The sequence below is a fragment of the Mixophyes fleayi genome, chromosome 8, assembly GCF_038048845.1.
Source record: "Mixophyes fleayi isolate aMixFle1 chromosome 8, aMixFle1.hap1, whole genome shotgun sequence".
In the NCBI taxonomy this organism is placed as follows: domain Eukaryota; kingdom Metazoa; phylum Chordata; class Amphibia; order Anura; family Limnodynastidae; genus Mixophyes; species Mixophyes fleayi.
The window spans coordinates 67,103,773-67,130,615 of record NC_134409.1 but is presented as its reverse complement, the minus strand read 5'-3'; the positions used below and the strand labels follow the sequence as shown (position 1 = coordinate 67,130,615).

Here is a 26,843-nt window from a genome sequence, read left to right as displayed (position 1 = left end):
CTCTGCACTTCCTGGTATAACGTCATATTTCAGATGTTTAACTCCGGGAGAGGTATGTAAGGGCGCATCATATCAGATAAAGAAGAGGACGGCGGCGGCCATTACAAAATAGCAGCAGGCGCCCCTTCGCCGCTGCACTTCTGTCCCAAACCGCTGACAGCGTTTTGGGACAGAAGTGCAGCGGCGGAGGGGCGCCTGTTGCTATTTTGTAATGGCCGCCGCCATCCTCTTCTTGGAACAACTGACTAGATTAGACAATCTAGCGGCGCCCTGCAGGTCCCGGCGCCCTAGGCAACTGCCTAAGGTTGCCTAATGGGAGCGCCGGGCCTGAAAATACCAAGACTAGGTCCAGATTTATCTGTGTGCTGCTTTAGGCCAAATATACCAGGCCAACCTCACAGTGCTGCACTTGAGAGGAGGTAACATAACTGTATTGAATGCCTACAAGAAAGAGTTATGTTTGTAAACATATTATAAGTGGTCTAATTCACGGTTTTAGATATAGATTAAAACGTGACATATATTCATGCTTGCCTACCTTTGGTAAATTGTATTCGGGAGAGGGGCGTGTCTAGAGAGCGACAGGGGGCGGGGCACGTGAATTGTGTCATTTTGGCCCCGCCCCCACATCAAATATGCCGTTTTGTCGCGGGGGCGGGGCCAAAATGTATGGGTTTCACCGCAAATCACGTCATTTTAGCCCCGCAAATGCAGGATGCAGGAGATTTGCCAGCCCTCCCGGGAGTCCGTGAGACCGACCCGAATTTCGGGAGTCTCCCGGACATTCAGGGAGAGTTGGCAAGTATGCATATATTCGAGCAGCAATAACACCCTGCATTTCCTGCCAGTTCAATGTTGACATTATCTGGCTTTATAGATCAAGATAAGAGTTTTAAAAGTCCATGAATCTGGAAAAGATATCTTACCTAGTCCTGTTAGTGTAACAATGACTTGGGACTGAACTTTTCCAAACTGATTCTCAGCTTCACACAAATAGGTACCTTCATCTCCAACCCATAGATCTAAAATAAATATTTATATATATAATATATATACTAAGTAATAGCTAATAAGTCGCCATTGAACCAGAACACTGACAAACAGAAGCAACACAGAATGCTGGTAATAACTGTGATCCGCACAAAAATGGTAAAAATGTTCACAATTTCACTTTGTTTAGCTGAATTTCACAGTTTTCTGTGTTACTTATTTATAAGATTCAGCCTACTGCACTTCAATAAGATAACAACTAGCAAATTCTGTACTAACAAAAGCCTAAAATGTGTTCAATATAACAATGATTTCCACTTATTTTAGATAGCTACTTACCAATAATTCATTTATTTTCCCTAATAATGAAGCATGTGAATGTAAATAAAAAATAGAGAATCCGTCTTATATCGACAATCTATGAAAGTTATGGACATGTGAACACATATCTCTAGAGATAAAAATGTCTTTTAGGTTAAAGGTATTTGTGAGTAGTTTTTAAGACTCTACAGATCCCTCCTGCAAATGTACTAAGCAGGATGGCGATCATCATCGTCATTAATTTATATAGCGCCACTAATTCCGCAGCGCTGTACAGAGAACTCACTCACATCAATCCTTTCCCCATTGGGGCTTACAGTCTAAATTCCCCAACATACACACACACAGACAGACTAGGATCAATTTTGTTAGCAGTCAATTAACCTACCAGTATGTTTTTGGAGTGTGGGAGGAAACCGGAGCACCTGGTTGAAACCCACGCAAACACGAGGAGAACATACAAACTTCTCACAGATAAGGTCATGGTCGGGAAGTGAACGCATGACTCCAGTGCTGTAAGGCAGACGTGCTAAACACTTAGCCATCATGCTGCTGGAGAAAGCAACATAGGAGAATAGTAGACAACAGCTGATGAGTGACAGGAGTAGTAGCTGCTCTGCAAGGTAGCGGTGAGAGAACCGAGGCTGTCACAATGAAGTACTCTGGAGATGGTAATAGAGATACTGGAGCAGCAATAGTTCAACACAGGCCACGAGCTGAGAGCAGACTGAAGTAGCGGAGGTAACTCGGGGTAACAGCTGATGGCTCTGAGAGGTAGCGATGAGAGAACCGAGGCTGTCACGATGAAGTACTCTGGAGATGGTAATAGAGATAATGGAGCAACGATAGTTTAACACAGGCCACGAGTTGAGAGCAGACTGAAGTAGCAGAGGTAACTCGGGATAACAGCTCATGGCTCTGAGAGGTAGCGATGAGAGAACCGAGGCTGTCACGATGAAGTAATATTACGAGATAGTAATAGAGATACTGGAGCAGCGATAGTTCGACACAGGCCACGAGCTGAGAGCAGACTTAAGTAGTGGAGGTAACTCGGGACAACAGCTGATGAGTCACAGACGTAGTAGCGGCTCTGAGAGGTAGCGATGAGAGAACCGAGGCTGTCACGATGAAGTACTCTGGAGATGGTAATAGAGATACTGGAGCAGCGATAGTTCAACACAGGCCACGAGCTGAGAGCAGACTGAAGTAGCGGAGGTACCTCGGGGTAACAGCTCATGGCTCTGAGAGGTAGCGATGAGAGAACCGAGGCTGTCACGATGAAGTACTCTGGAGATGGTAATAGAGATAATGGAGCAACGATAGTTCAACACAGGCCACGAGCTGAGAGCAGACTGAAGTAGCGGAGGTAACTCGGGATAACAGCTCATGGCTCTGAGAGGTAGCGATGAGAGAACCGAGGCTGTCACGATGAAGTACTCTGGAGATGGTAATAGAGATACTGGAGCAGCGATAGTTCAACAAAGGCCACGAGTTGAGAGCAGACTGAAGTGCACGCAATCCACAAGGAGAACAGTAACTAGAACCACAGGCTGCAGGAAGTGAGCTTGAAGAACAGTGGTCAGACAGGTGAATCCAGGAGGTTTAAATAGTGCTCCGATAACACTTAGTCAATAAGAAAGAGGGAGAAGGTCCTGAAGTGAAACAGACCTTGCACCTGCCCAGATCTGACAGTAGGTAAATGAATGGTGTGAGTTTGACACCAGAACATGCCAGTTTCAAGATCAGTGAGATGCAGGTAACGAGACAGGTACCCGTTTGAGGGACCAGAGCGTGACATCCACGTGCCTCTCATGACATGACTCCCCAATAATACCCAGTTATCTATATACATTGAAATGGACCTGGCACAATTTAAACAATTTTGCCAACTGGGCACAGCAGTTACTTATAACCTATGTTGAACATATTTACAAGCATAACCTAATATGATATGCACTACTTAGTTATTGAACCCTAATTGTATACACTATATAATGTGGACGGGTATAGCAATTACTCAGCAACGTAGGCTTTATTATGCATGCTAGGCATCGTGCTGTCCTCATAGTAACCATTTCCTCTATTCACTCTCAAGTAGTTTGGGGGACTGGCTGTATTGAGTCCTCCAACTGGCATCTTCCCTACATCACAGACTTCAATTATTACTGCCCATTGACAGCAACAAGGTAACAGTCCTGTGGGCTCGTGCCACAGCCAGCGGATTCAATACTGCAGGACCATTAAAAAAGGTAAAAGATGCAGAATAAGAAGTGCTATCCACTGAACTACAGAATGTATATGGTAAACAGTTATTGATAGGATAGGGGTTACATTTGTAAATAGACCCTTTGGGCTAGATTTACTAAGCTGCAGGTTTGAAAAAATGGGGATGTTGCCTATAGCAACCAATCAGATTCTAGCTGTCATTTATTTAGTACCTTCTACAAAATGACAGCTAGAATCTGATTGGTTGCTATAGGCAACATCCCCACTTTTTCAAACCCGCAGCTTAGTAAATCTAGCCCTTTGTGTCTATTATGCATAATTAACTGCTAATACAAACTGCACATAAGTGAAGTTTTCTTATAAGTAACATTTTTATTGCAACGCAGTGATGACTCAAGAACAGACAAACTAGTTGTCCAAGACTAGACCAAGTTAAGAATCTCTGAAGCAGAGCACAATACATCTACACATCAGGACGATGATAAAGTAACTAATGTACAAAATAATAGTACATTTAGTATCAGTTGGGAACAGTATTGTATTGCTATAAAGAATGCATTTTGAATATGTTTGTTGAAGGTGGATGTCCCTTTTAGTGACTGTCTTTCAGTTTCCTAGGTAACAGAAGTGATACATTGTAAGTGATTGGAAACAGGCTTTGCTGTGTTTAGGTTTCTTGTTATACATAGGAAATCATTACATACATGAAGGTAATTAACACATCTCCTTTGATTTACGGTTATTTTTTAAGAAGCACTCTGTTTTACAATGTAGACTTACTACTAATCTGTAGTGTCCCAGTCTTCTGGTTATACATAAGTGGCTTTGAAAATGTGGATGTGGCATTTAACTTTCTCCATTTTATCTTCGGTTCAGGGAATCCCTGTGCAGTACAGTGCAAAGTCACATCTGATCCAATATCCATTGCTATATTACTTGGGTTCTCTGTGAACACAGGAGCAGCTGGAAAAAAGTTTTCATTTCGTTAAATATGAATAATCAGCAAAATAAAACTACAGGGGGCAAATGTATTAATGTCCGGATTCTTCAACTCCGGCGTGTTCAGCGTCTTCGGCGATTAAATTTAAAGCGGCGCTGCATTGTAAAGGGAAGTTTCCCTTTACAATGCAGCGCCGCTTTAAATTTAATTGCCGAAAACTTAGAACTGACATGTTGAGGTACAGGTAAATTTGTAAGATACAGAATACAACATATGATTGAAATTATGTAGCTGCCAACATTCTTATCAATTCTGAACTCATTAGTAGACTAATCAGCAAAATGATTGAATGGAAAGAACAGGATTAGTTCAAACATGCACACATTGGGCCTGAAGCTGAGTTATGTGCAATGTAAAAAAAAAGGAGTAACTTTGCAACTTGGCAAAACCATGTTGCACTGAAGGGGGAGGTCAATTTAAAATGTGTGAACAGATTTATAGTTGGGATAGGCCATGTCCTAGATCAACTTTAAATTTTAGTTTGAATTAAAGCTATCAACTATTTGTGTGCTACATGAAAACAGCCAGTATTTAACTTATATACAAAATAATAGACTAATTTGCACCCATTATATTGTAACATGGTTTTATACAGGAGAAAATTTACTCCTTTTTTGCTTTGCTCCTAACACAGCATCAGACCCATTGTTTAGAAAGTGATTCATGATCTGTCACTGACTGAGAAAATATAAATGTAAACAGAGGTCAAAAGAAATTGCTACTTATTTAATAATAAAGAAAACTTTTTATTTTGTTCACATTCAAAAATATTTGTTTCTTCCCCATAATTTTGTGTTCCCTAACTTATGACTGTATCTTAAAATACATCTGATTGTAGCTACCTATGAAACAATGAACTGATTAATATAACAACTGATTGATAAATATAGCAAAATAAAAGTGTACGTATTTAAATAAGCATCGTAAATTAGGACAATGTATATAATTAGTGGTAAATAACAAAGGTACTATTTTTGCTTTCACACATGCTTTGTACCCTAATGATTCCTCCTCTGGTATTATTTCAATCATTGAAAAAACATATGACTGCTGCATTTACTTACCTCATCCACGTAATAGAAAGTTACTTTGTGTAAGATATAGACGTAGAAGAAAAGTATACTTACAGCCAACACTAAGGACTACTTTTCCACTTGCTTTTCCAGCCTCATTAACTGCTACACAGGTATAATCTCCAGCATCTGAATACAGGGATGTTTTAATCCTCAAAGTTCCAAGAAGATTATCAATAGATATTCGTGATGATGTACTTAACTTTAAATCACCTGGAGGAAAGAACATTTCCAAGATTGTTAGAGTATATTTAGAATTACATACACCTTGTTTTAATGTACACCAATGTTACATCTGTACCTTTAACCCAGTGCACATGAGGCCCCGGAACCCCTGTTGCTTCGCACTGCATTGTAGTCTCTGTATCAACTGCTACTAACATTTCTTTCCTGATGACTCTCACAACAGGAGCCTCTGGAAAACAATGAAACCTTTATATAAATTTAGATTTTGCACAAAAAAGTACAAAACTTCAGTCATTTTTCCAAGCATATAAACTATGGTCAATATGGTAATATAATATCTATTATGATTTGAAATAATTAGTGACTAAAATATAATTATAATGTTTAATTGATCTTCTCATTTCTAGGATTAATTTGAATGACAGGATTGGCAAAATTTTAAGCTGTAGGGCGAGACAACCATTGGCCCATGGTAGAACCGGACATGCCTACAGTTTCAGGGTATTGCAAAGTAATATAGAGGAGAGAACTGCTGATGTGATGGCAGGTGAACTTATGTAGTATATAACCATGTCTGTCTATAAAGTGATATGGGCCAGTGATATCCACTTAACCACCACATAGGTCCTTATACAGAGACTGTGCACTGCTGAGTGCATTAATGGCAGCACTGATGGAAGTATTGCCCTTCTCTCAGGATACCCGTCCTCATCTGTAAAAACATAAGTAGCCTGGAGTGCAACTTCACCCTCCTGCCAACTCTCCACTGAAAACTGTTTTGTATTTCATTAAACTAAAGCAGATGGTCTGGTAGTATAAGCCATAGAAATCTTATTTAAGAAATCCCTTGACCTATACGCAAATACTGTACATACTGTATACTTTTTTACTTACCGATGTATACAAGTACTGATGCTTGACTATCTGTACCAGCAGTGTTAGTAGCCAGACATGTGTAAACTCCGGAGTCTTTGTCCATTGCATTTTTAATAATAAAGCTACCATCTTCTGTTAATATATACCTGCATAAAAGTATTAATAGTAAATTAAGATGCCATTTATAAGTAACATAAAGCATTTGGAAATATCTGGCATAGATGCTGGGCTGGCACAAGTCCTGGGGTTCTCTAGTTGACTCAACTCACCCCTCTGAAGTGGTTGGTGCCCCTCCTCTAGCATTGTTGCCCCTTCCGCTTCTTCTTACCTTAGTAGACGAGAGTTGGGGGTGGCATCCTCTGCTCTTTAGACTGGGAATGTGGTGCTTGGCTATGTGACAGGTAAACTCTGACATTGAGGAGCAACAGCACATGTATGAAGCTGCCGGTTGCTTCTCCATGTCAGTGGTCGGCGCTCCATGGCACAGGATGAGCGACATTATGTCACTCATTCAGTGTTTAGGTGACCCTTAACCATTGGCACCATTGGCAACTGCCTGGACTCACTTATGATTGAGTCGGCCTTACATGGATAGGGGATATATAATAGTTGCCCATTGCTTATTCATCTGACCATCAATTTGCCCATTCAGATTGTAAGTGCAATTTAAAAGAGTTTAAAAGAATATAAACTCATGTTAATGAATAAACCATTGTAACATTGCTAAGGCAATTAACATTAATTTTAGTGGGGTTAGAAGTCCTATAGACAGGCAAGTAGCATTGAAAGGAAAATATGTGTACAAGCCTATAATTTCCTCAACCAAACACAACTATGCTGAACAATAAAAAGAAAAATTTATTTTTTTTAATATACAAATTTAAGGAGAACAATTCGCAAGGAAATAATTAACTACTTTATGTATAGTACATAGGAGGGTTCATGTTGAATTGAAAGCAATTTGCGTTTTTGACATATAATACGCTTTTTTACTTCTGAGCAAACAAACAAAGCACTAGTTCCAAAATTAGTGCTGTGTGCACTTGTTCAGAAGTAAGAAGTAAGAAAGCGGATTAAATTCCAATAATGCAAATTGCGTTCATCTCAGCATGAGCCCCATAATGCTTATCATTACTTAGATTTGAAAATATTTAACACATCAGTTTATATACTTGTCTACACCAGAAATCATACATTTAACATTTTAGCTTATGTAGCCAATATTAGTCACTTGTTTATACTGAGGCAGAACCATGCTAACCATTATCTCACCTGTTGGAGAATCTGACAAACATGTCATTGTGCATCCAAACTATCTGAGGTGGGGGATAGCCTGTTGCAGAGCACTTTAATTTAATTCTTGTTCCTTTAGTAAAAGTAATATTTCTGGGATCTACAACAACGTTTGGTGGATCTATGACGAAAACAAATATTCATAATTCAAATAGTTTTTACTCAGATTCAAAATTGAAAGCTACAGCACTGCAGAGACATTTCTCTTTGTATTGAACACATTCTTATGTCTGCTAACGTTTGTGACTGTAATACTTCTCAAAATACTGGACCTGATTTATAAATGGCCAAGGTGCAGTGTGAAACCCTCTTCGGAGGAGCCAATCACCTAGATTAGCACAAGTGTACCTCAATTTACACAAAAGGGCACAGGTTTATGGAGCGAGATGGCAGCATATACATAGGACCAATGGGAGATGGGTGGTGTAAATGTGTACTTTCCAAGAGTAGATACACTGGTTTTGCGGAAAGCTGCATAAACTAAACTGCAATTTGCAAAATGAGATGAATAAAATTAGATAAATGACTGGAGGGGGTACATTTTTAGGGGTGTTCCTTGCTGTGCCAATGAGTGCACAGCCACTTCCACTCAACAAATGTACTTGACTTTTGCACTAGCTCTGAACAGATGGCAATAGTCTCATGTCCTATATGTTTAATTGGATATATCTTGCCTCTTCCAGTGGCAATTTGCTGAAGAAAAGTACTGCAAGATACACTTTTTCCAACAGAGAAAAAGTGCTAAGTGTGATAAAGACTGTCCAGATGTCCCCTCATGCTTATGCTAAACTGAAAAGTGTTTAAGCAGAAAAATCTAAAATGTTTGCTTAATAAATATGGCTTATAGCTTCTGTAGTTTGCTATTGTTTCAGACTTCAATAATACATATTTTTCCTTAACTGTTTCAAGTTAGTCATGTGTTCTAATAATTGTACTGGTCAGTCCGAGACTGGCGATTTCTGTCCTTTGCTCCGATGGCGAAATGTGCTGTCTCTTCATAAATAAATGGTAGCAAATGACAGTACCTTGCACAGTAAGAAATATAGTAGCTGCAGTTGTGCCGCCTTCATTGGATGCATAGCAGACATATTCTCCTGCATCACTGATCTTTACACTAGTTATCTTCAGAGAATTATTGGTCAGGATGTGAATCGTAGACACATTTTCATGCCTTAAATCAAGGTTGTTCCTCCACCATGTAAAATTGTAACGAACTGTACTCTGGACATCACACGTCAATATAGCTTGTTTTCCAATATGGACAGTCATATTATTTATAGCTTTAATTGCAGGAGGTGGTTCTACAAAACACAATAATACAATAATAAAAATAGTAATACAAATAACAGAAACTATTGTTATGTGTCCAGTAATAATAAATGCAATACAGATAAAGCAACTAAAAGGACTATTTTTGCATAATTCATATCTATGTAAATAATTCTTATAGACTAAGGGCCTCATTTAGAGTCAGGCGCAAGTCCTTCTGATCAGTGCAAAAAGCACTTTTGGCCAAAGATCCATCTCAGTTTGCATTTTGACTGAGACAGATCTCTCCGTTGCACCTCTCTGCGCTTAGAGAGGTGGAATTGGGGAGATCTGTAGTGGGTGAGCCTAGCAGTGTAAAGGCCTGTTCATGCTCTTTACATGCTATTATGAGTTGAAAGTAACTGCAGATAGGTCTGTAGGAGACGTATCTTTTCCTGTTGGTTTCAGCTGGTGCAAGAGCCCTTGATGTATTAAAAAACAAAGTTAAAAAATAAATAAATTAAAAGAAAAGGTGTATACCCCCTCCCAAACAGCATAACCAACCCTTCTGCTTTTTAGGGGGGAAAATAACAATTTTAACTTTTTTTTTAAATTTTTCTTTATTTAATCATCTGCTTTACAGGGTGCTGTGCAGGGGCAGGCTGGGCTGGAGGGCAAGGGGGCAGGGGGTCATCTGCCCCCTGGGCTAGTCCCATAGTGGGCTACCTTGGGCTGGGTCAATGTGCCACCTGTTTTTTTTCCCTTTAAAATAGACTGCTGAGTGGAGTCTTGCAACCAGGGCCCAGGGCTAATATTTGCCAGCCCTCCCCTGGCACTGTACATGATACACTTACACGCCGGCCCATAAGGCAGACAAAGAGGCGTGTTTGTGCAATTTGTACAGTATTCTAAGTCGCATGGATCTAAAGATCGTGGTCACTTTAAATACTGTGCAAATTACGGGTGGCAATTTACACTTACGATTTCATTGTAAATTGCGTGCAACTCTAAATCTGGCCCTAAGTATGCAAGTGTGGTGTTTGTCCTACAACTTCACAAATATTTATTGTCAGTAAGCAATTCTTTAATTCCCAGCCTCTTTGGATCAGTTTCTCCAATTCAGTTCAATACAGTTTTAGACACATTTAGTTAGAGGTGGATTCAAAGTTGCAAAGTTCCATAAAAAGTCAAAAAAGGTTATAGTTTTGATATCGCTAATGCTAGCATTTAATACAAACATAATGCAAATGCAAAAACATAATTGATTGCTTTTGTTTACTTTACTTTTAAAATAAAATACATGTCAGCCATCACTATCAGTTGGTACTGACACCTGCCTTGCAGCTGGTGCAAATGATACCCAAGAGATGCCCAGAGCTGGAATCGGTCGAATGTGCGTGCGCTCGACCTCAGTACGACCTTACTGTACATTGCCTATGTGCGCCCGACCCTTCCCGCCACTGTTCCGCTCTTCAACTCGTAGGCAGTCGGAAGTGTCATTTGCGTTTGGACATGAATTTGATGCAATTGTCTCCACTGGTGTTAAGTCCGTTTCTGAGCACGCTCAGTGCAATTTCATACAAGATACAGCACGCAACGTGACTTACGTCTGAAGATTAATCAGGCCCAATATGTTAATTTGTGCCTTATTAGTGCATTATCCTCTTGGAACTGTATGTGTGGCTCTACTCTGCAATGCAGGATTTGCTAAATAATGGAGTAATGTCATTCACACATTGGCCTTTATTAGTATATCATGCATTGACTGATCAACGCTACAATCTGAATAATTTCCACAGCATTGCAGTATATTTGTGTCATTTAGTATAATATATGAAATATTTCTGGACGCTCATACTTAACCATAAAAATGCATCAAAACTATTACTGTTACTCCATCATATTATTACTTACCATTTACATCAAAAAATGTCTGAGCCCATGCACTTCCTGCAGTGCTAGTAGCAAAACATTCAAAGTAACCCTCATCATGGGATGAGACATTCGCTATTTCCCAGCTTGCAGTGATCGTCTCTCTACAAATAAAACATTTCCTAAATTAATTTGTCTGTTTCAAGTTCGTATAATGAAATAAACTTTTGTTGATAAGTGCTTCTATATACTTCAATATCCTGACAGTGAATTCTCATGTGTGCTTGGTATACACTTTTAGATGTAGTGAACATGTACTGAAACTAAACATACAGCAAGATAGTAATACAAAAAGGAAAGTGAGATATTCAGCATTAAACAGGCAAATGTCTAGTATGTCAATGAACTCAAAAGTAACATGTCACTGTAAGTGACATGCAATTAATAAGTACCAATGAAATAGGTACACAAAGGAACTACAACGATACAGTACATTAACTACCACAGAGTGAACCTTGTTTTAAAAGCATCTGCCCTACATAATTTCCCTTTAAATAAATGCACATGAAAGAAAATTAAATCTATGAAAAAGTAAAAGTGTTTAAGAAATGTTTTTGTTTTTGTTATTTTAAGTAAAGCACAAAGGGCCTGATTCATTAAGGAAAGTAAAACAAAATAAGAGTGATTTTGAACCTTGGCAAAACCATGTTGCATTGGAGGGGGAGGAAAATTTAAAATGTGAGGACAGATTTATAAGTGGGATAGAGCATGTCCTGGATCAACTTTCAATGTCAGTGTAAAAATAAAGCTGTCAAGTATTTGCATCCTACATGATAAAACAGCCAGTATTTTCCTTATATTCAAAATAATAAACTCATTTGCACCCCTTGCATGGCAACATGGTTTTGCCAAGGTTCAAAGTTACTAATTTATTTGCTTTACTTTCCTTAATGAATTCCTTAATGAAATAAAGGTTTAGTTTCTAGCAGGCGCGGGCTAGCGAGTTTAAGCCCGGGGTGCGCACAGGCGGCCGCATCACGTGACACGTGATGCAGCCGCGTAATTGATGACGCGATGCGGTCGAAGAAAATAAATTAGTAATACTGCATCGGAGAGGGGGGGAAGGGGGCCCGGCCCTAACAGCGGTTGGACTGAGCGGCCCGGGGGGCCGCTGCCCTCCAGCCCAGCCGTCCCTGGTTTCTAGTGAGGCTTAGCAGGGGTTTTACACAAAACAGAAAGTTCTGATTTTATTGCCACATTGGAGGTGGTAGTATTCAATGCCCATTTGCTGCTTCTAGGCAAAAAGAGAAAGTTTCCCATTACACACAATTAAACCAAGCTATTGAATGCAATTAATTAATTAATATATATATATATATATATATATATATATATATATATATATATATATGATACTTTAAGTAAAGGCAATAAATTACTATTTTTGGGTCTGAAAATGTTTTTTTTAATTTGTGAGGCCTTAGCAAATGAAGCAATGGGATTTTATTTTGCTTTGCTTTTTTTCAACCAAACTGTGTAATTATGAAAAATATCACCTTTTGTATTGTCCCTTAGAGGTGATTTTTAATTATATTACTTTATGAAGATCAATGTATTTTTTATCTCCTTTATAACTGAAAATGGGACAATTAAAGGCTCTTTTTGTCCCAAATAATCCCTTTATTCCTCCTTAATGCCACAAAGTTGATTTTCACTACCTATTGGTACCAACTGGAAGGCTGCTGTTCAATGTAATCCCTAAATGTGTGCAATGGCTTTAACCAAGAGATCTTGAATAGACTATACCAGTAGTGATTATCATAATTTCTCTCATTTGTTGCTCGTGTGCAAGATAAAACACATTTATATAAAGTAAGGATGGGTTACCTTGCAATTTTGCTAAGCACCAGGGGCCTGATTCATTAAGGATCTTAACTTGAGAAACTTGTTATTTCAGTCTCCTTGACAAAACCATGTTACAATGCAAGGGGTGAAAATTAGTTTTCTATTTTGCACATAAGTTAAATACTGGCTGTTTTTTCATGTGGCACACAAATACTTGAAAGCTTATTTGTACACTGAAATTTAAAGTTGATATTTGTGTGCTACATGAAAAACAGTCAGTATTTAACTTATGTGCAAAACAGAATACTAATTTGCACCCCTTGCATTGTAACATGGTTTTGTCCAGGAGACTGATATAACAAGTTTCTCAAGTTAAGATCCATAATGAATCAGGCCCCAGCTGCAGAAAATGCACCTACCTGGTAGCTCTTATGGCCAACCTCATACATTCATTATCCAGTAACATTCTGTGCACACTCACAAGCAGCCATGTTTGCATGCAAAACTTTGCTTGCAGGAAGATGCAATAACAAGCAAGATGAAACACAGTTTACTTGTTGTAAATGCACCATCAAAACTCATCTGCTGCTTTATATAACAGAACTACTAATGACATTCCCAAGTAAATGTTTAAATATTTAAGGAAATTGATTAAAGGATAATGCTGTGTTGTGAAAGCCCTACCTATATGAATATCCCATTCATGCAAAAGGGTAGTTAACAGAGGATGGGCACTGACAACATGCTGACTGTTTAAAGAGGACCTGTCTTAGTAGAAGTGAGGAGAGTGTAGACACAGATGGATTAGTTGAAGACTGGTCCCTGGCAGCAATTTTCAGCATTATTATTTAACAAGTTGAGTGCCACAAATAAATTCAGGCACAGTATTATATTACATACAATCTGCCCTTCTCATTTGTTGGATCATAATATTTACACAGGGTACACAGGGTAATATCCACTTTCTTCCCTATAATATTTGTTCTCCCTGTAGAATTTCATGGAATGTCATTTACACTGTTATAAAATGTATTTTACCTACTGGAATTTTTGTTCTGTACCAATGCGGATGCCATTCTTGCTGAAACGTACTGTTATAGGTATAAGACTTTCTACAAAGCAGGGAATGTGACCAGGCTGCAGATAGTAGCCAGGAGTTACTTTTTGCATTGACACCTTTGGAGCTCCTATAAGCACAACCAGAAAAGTAATATATTATTTCCAAAACACAATGATACAGAGTTATATAACATGCTGATGAAAAGAAAATTTAGATTACAAATTAAATCATTTCAAACACATTGGAGTGGTAGCGCAGTGGTTAGCATTGCTGTCAAAACCTTTGATTATAACACTGTGTGCTTTCTCTATGGAATCTGTATATTCTTTCTGTGCTTGTGTGATTTTTTTTCTCTGGGTGCTTCTGTCTACTAACACAATCCAAGGACAGGTTAACTGGGGTCTGACTAAAGAGGTACAGGTGTGAGTTTGTGTGCCTATGGTACGAAATCAAATTGCAAGCTTTACTGGGACAGGGGGCTTATGTGTCTGAATAAAGTGTTATGATTGTACATTGCTTCATAATGGATAAAGGATAATAGTTCTAATAATATTGTAATAACAGTTTCAAAGTAAAATAATTTTATGACATAACCCCAGATGTGCTACTGCTGTAAAACTTAAGGATGCTTTCAGGCGTATTACTTCATAGTATTGTTAATCAGTGGATGAACCATCAAAGTATGCTACTGTAATTTCCCCTCTGGAGTTGTTATTGACACCTCCCAAGTACTGCATGTGTGACCCTAGCACTAGGACCCAGAAGAGACACACTAGAATCTGTGTGGAGAGAGCGGTACAGCCAGGGACCTGGGGTGGAGGGGAGGAGGTGCCAGTATCCCCCCTGCAATCTGGGGAGCAAGTTCATGGCCTGCTTCCATGAGGACCAAAGTACATCATGACATGGAGACTATGACTGGAATGGGACAGATCTGAGGGAGAAATTACTTCAGAATGCTGGAGTGTAGAAGTAATGTAAACAGAGGGCAGTATCCAATTAGGTCCGGGATTCGCGACACTGCACCGGAACGGGCCGTGAAGACAATCCGCAAGACCACAATAGCGTGGATTGTGGTTCGCACCCCATAGGGTTGCGAATGAAAATTTGCGATGTTGCGTTACCACATTAACCTACTTACATGCGCAGCCGTGCGGTGCCACGAATCCTGGACCTAATTGAATACCCCCCAGAGTTTCTACTTTGCAATACAGACCATACTTGGCAACTCTCCCAGCATGTCCGATAGACTCCCGAATTCCGGGTAGGTCTCCTGGACTAACCGGAGAGTAGGGCATCCTCCACCATCTGCCCACTTCCTAGTAAAGTGGGCAAGGTTAGAGCCACCATGACACGCCTCTCAGGAAGTGATGTAATTTTGGCCCCGCACCCACTGTAAAATGGCGCATAAGCGCCATTACATCACAGGGGCAAGGCAAAAATGATGCAATGCACCAAGCCTCGTCCCCTCCATTCATACCCCCCCCCACTTCCCCTATGGGAACTACCAGAGGGGAACATCAAAAAGTGGCAAGCATGATATAAAGATGATCTGGCACCCAACTTACTGCTATAACTATTGCACTGTACCACCATGTCCCCACTTAACAATCATTACTGTAAAACCTGCATTTGCAGGGACCCTCTGGCCACTTATGCTCACACTCAAGAGCCAGAGAGGGAAAAGGAAAGTACTCACCTATGCACTCCAGGACCACACATACAGTGACAAGGGGTTACACTATTAAGTTAGCAAAGATTGGATATATTTTTTGCTACTTGTATTTAACCACATTGTAAGTAAATACACAATGACTTCATTGAATAAGGAAGTGCTCTCACTACTATATTTAATTCACGCAACTGATATTAACTGATATCTCTAGACCAAACGAAACATACATGTTGTAACTGAGTGATTATTTTCCACCTAAGGAAGCATAGAAGTGTCTAAAATTCTGTACAAGGTCTTATTATTAATGGGGGGAGTATTATTTTTTCATTGTTTTCCCTTTAAACAAGAAAAGTTTACCATGGAGGTTTGTTTTCAACAGTAGATAAATGTAGGTTTTAACTTTTCTAGTACCTGCAGGTATAAAGTCAAAACAATTACCTGGAACAATATTAGAAAATGAAACACTGGATGTTCGCTGAAACAGGTAATCATTCTTATCATAACCTGTTATTCTTAGAAAAAACACTTCTTTTGGTGGAATAAACTCTGTTACATTCCATATCTCATAGGGTATTCTGTCTGGATAATATTTTATTGGAATTGTGTCCAAAAGACGTCCTGAAGTACTCAACAACTCCAGACGATCGATTCTTGCTGGGTGTTGTAACCCTGTTGTGTTCAAAAGCACATATGTGGGTATCCCTGTAGGTACAAAAAGATTACATCTGGGTTTAGAAAAGGTCAAGAAGCAATACAGGCTAATACCATGAGTTCAGTAAAATTGGCAGAAGCCCTGCAGATTAAGAACACAGCAAGAAGCACAGGGGTCATTTATGAACTACAAAGTCTGCTAGCTCACAATGCTGCTTCATGTTTGAAAGCGCTCCTAATGGACCATCCAGACCAATTAAAGGCGCACGTTCACGTTCTTAGGAAACAACCCTGTAAAATCAATCTAGTGGATGTGCCAGAAATGCAACTGTGGAAACATTAAAAATGTCACATCAAAGTCCAACCTATTACCATTTTAGGACTACCCCCTTTACACAGTTCATTTACACTTCTCAATTTATATAAATAAGTGTAATAAAATACTGCTCAGTTTAGTAACCCTTATGTCATCATCATCATCATCATCATTTATTTATATAGCGCCAACATATTCCGTAGCGCTTTACAATTGTCACACAACAATGTTGGTCAAGGGGATTGAGGGGACAATGGCACTGTCTTTATTACCTGCGTCTCAAAATACGCTTTCCCCAAGCGGTGTAAATGGAAGGTGCGAAAGGAGTCCAATTTTAAGTTTCGGTAAGAGACCTGGGAGTGAATGTATCAAGCTACAATTTTTCTGGTAATTTAAAATTGCTGCAAATATCCTTAAATCGATCACCAGCATCTCCATACTGCTGAACGTATTATCCTGCAGCTGAAGGGTCCATGCTCAAATCACCAGCGTGACGATTTCAAAACACCTATCCTATCCTGTAGGCGGTTAATTCAAAATCACTGGAAAATCGACCAAAAATACAGCATAAAAATCGCTGTTTTGGTAGACCGGCTTCTGATAGGCTAGAGCTATCTTGCCATTGATTACATAAGAGGAGGCACCATTAACTTATGAATTATAGAGAAAACATTATTTATTGATTAAGAGGACAAAGTGAATTTATAATTAACTTACAGGGCAAATTAATTTATAAATAAATGAAGAGGGAAATATTAACCTATAATTAAATTAAAGGGGTAATATTATTTGATTACTAATGGTGCAATAATATTATTTTTACGAAAGCGCAAAACTTATTATTTCATGATGGGGACACATGTGCATGCTCCCACTTGTAATGCCACAAGTGTGCACTTTAATTGGTGTTCCCATCATGAAATAATAAGTGTTACCCCATCATGAAAATAGATAAATATTATTACACGCATTGGGAATCAAATATAGTAACATAAATATAAAATATTATTGCCTCTTCAATATAATTATACATGAAATTTTGTCCGCTAATATATTGTTAATATAATTTTGCCCCATAAGATAATTAATAAATCTTTTTGGCCCTCTAATCAATAAACAATGATTACCCTCATAATTATTATTATTATCATTATTATTATTATTATTATTATTATTGTTATCATAGATTTGCTCCATAGCGCTGTACAGTAGAGAAAACATGAAATACATAAACCAAGGACACACATAAAATAAGGACATATATAAAAAATGACATTCAAGACACACAAAATAAATGCAGACATAAAAACAAAGTGTACAGGACCCTGTTCATTATAGAGTTTCAATTCTAGGTGAAACAGGGCACAGCTGAAACAAAATGAGTGAGTGTGGTTTAGAGTGGAGATTGGGACAACTGTGAGGGTGTATTAGTGTGAATAGTATCATCAGGTATGGGTAAGCTTTAAAAAAGTGATCGGTTTTTAGAGAATGTCTAAAGATTTGAACGCTGTGGGAAAGCCTGATTGGGCGTGATAGGGAATTCCTTAAGTGGGGAGCAGCACGGGAGAAGTCTTGTAGGCGCGAGGGAGAGATGGTTACCACAGACAAGACAAGTCGCAGGTCAAAGGTAAATCTAAGAGGGCGAGAGAGAGAGTCTGTATGTCTGTATGTATGTATGTTGGGGAATTTAGACTGTAAGCTCCAATAGGGCAGGGACTGATGTGAATAAGTTCTCTGTACAGCGCTGCGGAATCAGTAGCGCTATATAAATAAATGGTGATGATGATGATGAGATGTATGAAGGAGTGTTGTTGTTGATGGCATTGTAGGTAAGGTTGAGTAACTTGAATTGGATTCTGGAGGACACAGGGAGCCAGTGTAGGGATTTGCAAGGTGGTGCAGCAGATGTGGAGCACTGAGAGAGGAAGATCAGTCTTGCAGCAGAATTTAGGATGGAATGAAGTGTGGATATATGGGTGTCAGGAATGCCAAATAGCAGGAGGTTGCTGTAGTCAAGACGTGAGATGAGGAGAGAATGAATAAAAGTTTTGGCAGCATGTTGATAAGAAAAGGCATATTCTGACAATGTTTTTAAGGTGCAATCGACAGTACTGGGAGAGAGTCTGGATGTAAGGAATAAAGCAGAGAGCTGTGTCAAATGTGACACCATGGCACATTAATAATTGTATTGCCTCCTGTTATGTTATGAATGGCCACATAGTTCAAAACACAGGTTATTAGAGCTATCTTGCCTCTTAGAACCTCCTCTATTTTTCTGGCTATTTTTTGGGAAATTTACCATTGATTTGCAAAGCCGCTGCTTCATACATTTCACAATTTGTATCCTTATCATGACAAGAAGCTGGGACGGCGATCTTGTAATGTGGCAATGTTGATAATGATGTTTTTCTGTGGTTTTCTCCCTTTCATACATAAGAGATTTGAAAAGCGCCAGAAAAAAAACCCACTGAAAAACGGCGGTTTGGACAAAGTGCAGCTTTATACAGTTTGCCCCTCATCTCCACTATTGTACTCATCACAAATCCATGCACTTCCCAATAAAAGAGGGTTCAAGCACACAAAGGGAGGCATAATCTTTAAAATGTTAACTACAGATCTATATATATTTCAAATTTTAAACAATCTACACTTAGCATTTGAATGTACTTTCATGTGCAAAATATCTAATTATACGTTTAGGAACAAAACCAACCTTGTATAGGTCTGCTGGATGTTGTACTGAAATCTAATGTAGGTTTGTTGGAAAATCCTACCCGGAAGTCAATTGTACTGACACCTGTAATTCTTACTGAATGACGTCCATTACTTGATGTCTAAAAAAGAATACAAAACAGAAAACTATACAATTCGAATTTCATCAAATATTACAGCATAGGCAGCATAGGTAGGTATTTCACTAAATAACAATACAGAATAAAGGGCGCTGATATGAGACCTAAACGTGTAGAACAGCTGCCCCCACGATGCTAGGATATAAGCCTAGACAGCAAACAAGAAGAAAAATAAAATGGATAGGGGGCACTTGTAATAACACTTAACATTGGTTTTATTAAAATACAGCTGGTAGAATAGCAGATAATATAAAAGGTAAATGATGCATATATTTTTCTCAGCTGAATAAAGGTTCAGATGTAAGACACAATTGTTCATGCATGTGTATCCAACCTGTAGATTAGCGACGGCAATAAGGTATTTCACTAGCACATACGGCTGCTTCTGCTAAGCATATACTATGTAAATTATGCATCTGTAGATGGCATTACTGAAAAAGAGTATATCTATCTATCTATCTATCTATCTATCTATCTATCTATCTATCTATCTATCTATTGTGACAAAAGGAGAATTTTGTTACAGGAGGAACCAGCTACTCAGCTGACAGTCTGCAGGTACAGGCTGCAAACAGGGTTACATTGAGGTACAGCAGTGCACCTACAGTAGGTTAAAGAATGCAGTTGTAAAACATGTGTGAGAAAGTAAACAAATACATTGTGTTTTCACTTACATGCTTTAAAAATGGTTTGAAAGTGTATTTTCCACAGCTAAAAGCAAAGCTGACAGGGTTTGTCTGTAGTGAAGAGGAATTACAGAACACCTGCAGAGAACTATCTTTTATAGGCAAGATGGGAGTGTCACCTGTCCATCAAGCTACAATTGTGGGAGGTGTCTCAAGTATAAAAACCTGTATTGTGCTACTATGCATTGCGACCGATGCTAAACAGTGGCCAATGACAGGAAAACTTTGTCTAGTCAGTGTTAGTTTGTCTGGCGTCATCCTGATGAAGTGTACGCTGTTTATTGTGATGGAACAATAAACGTACTGTTTATACAACAAGAAGTTTTCAGTCATCACCCAAAACCTGCCTAATATTGTGTAGGTCCACCTCGTGCTGCCAAAACAGCTGTGACCCATCGAGGCATGGACAACACAAGACCTCTGAAGTTGTCCTGTGGTAGCTGGCACCAAGACATTAGAAGCAGATTCTTTAAGTCCTGTAAGTTGCCAGGTGGGGCCTCCATGACTCAGCATTTTCTTCCAGCACATTCAAGAGCTGCTAAATGGGATTGAGATATGAAAAATTTGGAGGCCAAGTCAACACCTTGTACTCTCTGTCATGTTCCTCTAACAATTCCTGAACAATTTTTGCAGTGTGGCAGGGCACTTTATCCTGCTGAAAGAGGCCACTGCCATTAGGGAATATGGTTGCCATAAAGGGGTGTACTTGTCAAAATTACATCCACATGAATGACAGGACCCAAGGCTTCTCAGCAGAACATTGTTCAGAGTATCACACTGCCTCCACCTGCTTGCCTTCTTCCAACAGTGCATCCTGGTGCCATCTTTTCCCCAGGTAAATGAAACATATGCACCCAACCGTCCACATGATATAAAAGAAAGCTTGACTAATCAGACCAGGCCATCTTCTTCCGTTGCTCCATGGTCCAGTTTTGGCACTCACGTGCCCATTGTAGGCATTTTCAATGATGGACAGGGGCCATCATGGGCACTATGACCAGTCTGCAGCTATAAAACCCCATAAGCAGCAAACTGTGATGCACTGTGTGTACTGACAACTTTCTATCATAGCCAGCGTTAAGTTTTTCAGCAATTTGTGGTACAGTAGCTTTTCTGTGAGTTAGGACCAGATGGGCCTTCGCTCCCCATGTGCATCAATGAGCTTTGGGCACCCATAACCCTGTCACTGGTTCACCAATTGTCCTTCTTTGAACCACTTTTGGTAGGTTCTAACCAATGCATACCAAGAACACCTCAAAAGACCTACCTGCCATTTTGGGGATGCTTCAACCCAGTCATCTAGCCATCACAATTTGGCCCTTGTCAAAGTCGCTCAGATCATTACACTTGCCCATTTTTACAGCTTTAAACACATCAACTTCACAAACTGACTGTTCACTTGCTCCCTAATATATTCCATCCCTTTACAGACGCCATTGTAACATGATAATCAATGTTATTCAATTCAGTTGTCAGTGGTTTTAATGATGTTGCTGATTGATGAATACATACAATGGCCGAAGTGGAAATTTAGAAGTGGTGGTATTGTAGTTTAGAAGTTTCGGTATGGAAAATGTAAGTGAATGGAATTTGATTTAAATTTCACAATGAAGGCAGACCACTTCAACCACTATATCTCTCTCTCTCTCTCTTTATATATATATATATATATATATATATATATATATATATATTATACGATTTCTTACATATATAGTCCTGTATATAATTTTTTATTTAATGTGCATGAACAGTGTGTTTCTTAACAGAGGTAAATGATCAGTGCTGTGCCTACATCTCTCCTTAATCTCTCTTCTATACCATCAGGATGTGCATTTAATTTCAGAGTTATAATTATTTATTTTAAATAAAATTCAAGTGTTTGTGCATGTTGCTTTAACAAATACTCCTTCTGCAACCACAATAGATCTCATGGTAACAGATTGTGATATAAATACTATAAGAAAAACAGAAAATGAAAGAGAAAAAGCTTTACCAACAGCATCAGTAAGATACTAAAAAAAAACAAAAAAACATTGTTGTCAAATGGGTTGTGCACAAACCTTTGTTATCCCCACCTCCAAGGATTATATGTCAGAAAATTGCCATGGTTTCCATTTTTTATAGAAACTTAATAGTGTTGTTAGTGACGTTTATTGTCTATATAATGTAGTACAATATAATATAATAAGAAATCCCATCTTACCTTAATTTTCCACATCCCAGGCGCTGGCTCTTTAACATTTAGCACCTTAGCAGAATTAAATATGTTCAGTAACTCATTAAGACCTGTTTCTAGTTTCATTTGCCTTCCTAATAAAAAAGCAGAGGATGTTTTTCATAAAATCGGCATGTAACTTCCAAGAAAACTACTGCGACAGTAATGCCTTTCAAGAGCACTGCGGCTCTGGGCTACTGTAATCTGTTCTTAGGGCAGCAGACTTTCATATATTGCAGAATAGACCCAACCAGTGGTGGAGTATTAAAGTGTATTTAGGGGCTATAGATCAAAGCTCAGGAATGTAAGGAGCACAGACATTCCCATCAGTGCTGCAAGTACAGCCATTATAAAATAAGTGCTTAAAATACCAAGAAAACCAGGTTTGCTGAATTCATTAAAGCATATGGGTGAGGAATTCGCTATATGTCTTAAAGAAAATTTTATTTTATCTCAATAATGCTCATTATGGAATAGTAAAGAATTATGACTGTTTCAGTGGCTGATTATGCATCAATAAAGTATGCGGGTATGGCTCCACGGCTTGATAACTGCCCAGGATCCATGGTAGTTTTACTCCTCATCTGGGCACATAAGCATTCTTGTTCCCCCAGCCCTTATGCATATAGTCCCAGATGTTCCCTATGATGCCAGACAGCAATACCGGAGGTTTGGGAGTTATTAACATGCCATACAGAATTGAGGAGTAGGGCTGAAACTGGCTAAAGTCAAAACCACAAGCATGCTCAAAGTCAGGGTCACAGACAAAAAGTAAGAAAATTTGGCAAATGGGTGTAGTCAAACAAAAGCACATGCCTAGCCAGGAAGTCAATTGAATAGCCTATTGAGGAACCAGTGGCAGATTTTGTTGAACTGGTGCTATCATCTTTAAGCCAGGAAGGCTTAAATATGGAAGCAGGTGCTAAACAACAACAATGATCACAATCATTACATATAAATTAATCATATGAGAAAGTCACAGTTTTTCACTGCCATGAAACTTACCTAAAGGATCATAGAGTTTGATCTCTGGAGAAGGCCCACTCAGTGATACCGTAACTTCTTTAAGGCTTGGATCAAATGGAATTTCCCAGGTGTTTGATGCCCCACTCAAGTGGTCTGTGGAAACAAGGTGAACCTTGGAAGCCTGAACAGCTTCTTCTACCCATTTTAAGACCTAAACACAAATTAACAAGACAGTTTATCATTATAGTCAATACAGAAACATGGAAATGTTTTGGGCCTCCTGTAAGTATTTATCCTGGTGATGGTTGTTGCGCTTTATGATGCATTGCTAACTTAGTTTAGAAAGCTTTGTTTATTTTGTGATGTTTACTTGAGTTATCTGGATCTTTTTTTCTGCTGAACAATTTTAGCTAGATTGAAAGAAAAACACATGTATATGTTATTCCTATAATTTCATGACATTTACAAAAGTAAAAATAATTGAATAGAATAATGGAGAAGTTTATTTTTTAGACATAGATCATTTATGAAAGTGTAGAGAATCTAGGCCCACAGCACAAATTCTTGTGAATGTACTTATTTGTATATGACACACATAGATGTGAATGTTAAGTTGGTGGTGTCTGTATGGGGTGCACATTTTTGCATCTTATACTGGGAGGAGCGTTGCGGATCAGAACATTCCTAGCTAAATGCACCCACATATTACAACAAGTTTACAATTTGTGTTACTAGATTACTTGAATGAGATTCAATGATGACAAAAATGCATTTATAGGGGCATTTCTTGTTTAACAGTAGACCACTAAGCCATTTCCTCCCCACAACAGGACTTGAATTTTACACATCCATGGAGATAAGCTATTACATATAACGGGCCTCATCTATATTTGGATTAGAGATGGGCGGGTCCGGTTCTCCGAGAACCGAACCCACCCGAACTTTGGGTATCCGAGTACCGAGCTGAGCAGCTCGGTACTCTCCCGCCAATTCCGAATCCAAATCGAGGCCGAACGTCATTGTGACGTCGTCGGATCTCGGGACTCGGTTCTCGCGATACTTCAACTTTATAAATACACGCCTCCACAGCAATCCATCGCCATTTGACAGAGGGAGAGAGCAGGGTGTAGTCATAGGCTAATTAGAGCAGGGACAGAGAAAGAATACAATATTGTTCTTGCAATTGCTCTAACCAAAATCGCTAGTGCAGAGAGGAGGATAGAGGTTTATTATTTTTTCTTCATATTTGGCACTCCCCAGCGCTTTTGGGGTGTCCCCCATAATTGTGCATTAATATTTCTGGCTGTCAAAAGTCATATCTGTCAGCAGTATCTACTAAATAATTTGTAGCACACCTCAGTGTTTTTGGGGTGTCCTCCCTAATTGTGCATTAATATTTCTGGCTGTCAAAAGTCATATCTGTCAGCAGTATCTACTCAATAATTTTTAGCACTCCTCAGTGTTTTTGGGGTGTCCTCCCTAATTGTGCATTAATATTTCTGGCTGTCAAAAGTCATATCTGTCAGCAGTATCTACTCAATAATTTTTAGCACTCCTCAGTGTTTTTGGGGTGTCCTCCCTAATTGTGCATTAATATTTCTGGCTGTCAAAAGTCATATCTGTCAGCAGTATCTACTCAATAATTTTTAGCACTCCTCAGTGTTTTTGGGGTGTCCTCCCTAATTGTGCATTAATATTTCTGGCTGTCAAAAGTCATATCTGTCAGCAGTATCTACTCAATAATTTTTAGCACTCCTCAGTGTTTTTGGGGTGTCCTCCCTAATTGTGCATTAATATTTCTGGCTGTCAAAAGTCATATCTGTCAGCAGTATCTACTCAATAATTTTTAGCACTCCTCAGTGTTTTTGGGGTGTCCTCCCTAATTGTGCATTAATATTTCTGGCTGTCAAAAGTCATATCTGTCAGCAGTATCTACTCAATAATTTTTAGCACTCCTCAGTGTTTTTGGGGTGTCCTCCCTAATTGTGCATTAATATTTCTGGCTGTCAAAAGTCATATCTGTCAGCAGTATCTACTCAATAATTTTTAGCACTCCTCAGTGTTTTTGGGGTGTCCTCCCTAATTGTGCATTAATATTTCTGGCTGTCAAAAGTCATATCTGTCAGCAGTATCTACTCAATAATTTTTAGCACTCCTCAGTGTTTTTGGGGTGTCCTCCCTAATTGTGCATTAATATTTCTGGCTGTCAAAAGTCATATCTGTCAGCAGTATCTACTCAATAATTTTTAGCACTCCTCAGTGTTTTTGGGGTGTCCTCCCTAATTGTGCATTAATATTTCTGGCTGTCAAAAGTCATATCTGTCAGCAGTATCTACTCAATAATTTTTAGCACTCCTCAGTGTTTTTGGGGTGTCCTCCCTAATTGTGCATTAATATTTCTGGCTGTCAAAAGTCATATCTGTCAGCAGTATCTACTCAATAATTTTTAGCACTCCTCAGTGTTTTTGGGGTGTCCTCCCTAATTGTGCATTAATATTTCTGGCTGTCAAAAGTCATATCTGTCAGCAGTATCTACTCAATAATTTTTAGCACTCCTCAGTGGTTTGCGCTCAGAATGGATTCAAAGCAGTCCACATATGATCTAAATGAGCAACCAGGTTCTGTCACCAGTCCTGATGTTAGTGTTCCCAGTACGTCATCTGGCCAAGGCGATGTCAAACAACAGAGTGTTTTCAAATTAGTGCAAAAAACAAAAACCAAAAAAAAATTTACTGTATTGAAGCGAAAAAGAAGTGTAACTGAGCAAAAGTTAAGTGACGATAAAAAAAAAATTGCAAGCATGCCATTCTACACACGCAGTGGCAAAGAGAGAATGAGGCCTTCACCTTTGGCTATTAGTGGCAGATCCCAAAAAGTTACCCAGCCTACAATTGGTGCACAACTACTGTTACGCGTCAAAGCCGAGCTGCAAGATAACAGTGAGGCATTACAGGAGAATATTTGCTCTGATTCACAAATGATAACAATCCCTGTGGAGAGTCCATCCAACAGTGGGATGTCTAATCGTGAGCATTCTGCTGATGTGTGCCTTAATAGCCCGAGTGTAGCCGGTGATACCCAAATTGAGGATGCCACTTTGGAATTAGAAGAGGATGAGGGGGAGATTTGTGTAGGCGACGAGGGCGCTAATGATGATGTTGATGATTATGATGCAGACAGATACCAAATTGCCTTTCTCAATTTCTATTTATATTCTAGATTATATAACGGCTGAATAGTTTTCTATTTTACTCCTAGTGGAGAGAGGATCTGATGCAGACAGATACCAAACTGCCTTTGTCCATTTCAATTTATATTGTACAGTATATAACGGCTGAATTTATTAGTATTTTATACAAGTGGAGGGGGGCCTAGAGAGACAGAAACCAAACTGGCTTTCTCCATGTCAATTAATATTGTACAGTCTATAATGGCTGAATTTTTTGCTATTTTATACAAGTGGAGGGGGGCCTTGAGAGACAGAAACCAAAC

The 26,843-nt window shown here is 38.9% G+C and overlaps 1 protein-coding gene across 1 annotated transcript in view; it reads right to left on the bottom strand.

The window, feature by feature from the left end:
* HMCN1 (hemicentin 1) overlaps positions 1-26,843 on the bottom strand; it is a 295,243-nt gene that overhangs the window by 213,445 nt on the left and 54,955 nt on the right. Inside the window, exons 5-17 of the mRNA XM_075182670.1 lie at positions 23,391-23,562; positions 22,374-22,480; positions 19,343-19,463; positions 16,101-16,364; positions 13,973-14,117; positions 11,128-11,249; positions 8,991-9,266; positions 7,945-8,086; positions 6,691-6,818; positions 5,912-6,025; positions 5,665-5,823; positions 4,318-4,500; positions 927-1,022 (exon numbers count right to left, since the gene is read on the bottom strand). Coding sequence (XP_075038771.1) covers positions 927-1,022; positions 4,318-4,500; positions 5,665-5,823; positions 5,912-6,025; positions 6,691-6,818; positions 7,945-8,086; positions 8,991-9,266; positions 11,128-11,249; positions 13,973-14,117; positions 16,101-16,364; positions 19,343-19,463; positions 22,374-22,480; positions 23,391-23,562 — 2,029 coding nt within the window. The remainder of the gene's footprint in view (positions 1-926; positions 1,023-4,317; positions 4,501-5,664; positions 5,824-5,911; positions 6,026-6,690; positions 6,819-7,944; positions 8,087-8,990; positions 9,267-11,127; positions 11,250-13,972; positions 14,118-16,100; positions 16,365-19,342; positions 19,464-22,373; positions 22,481-23,390; positions 23,563-26,843) is intronic.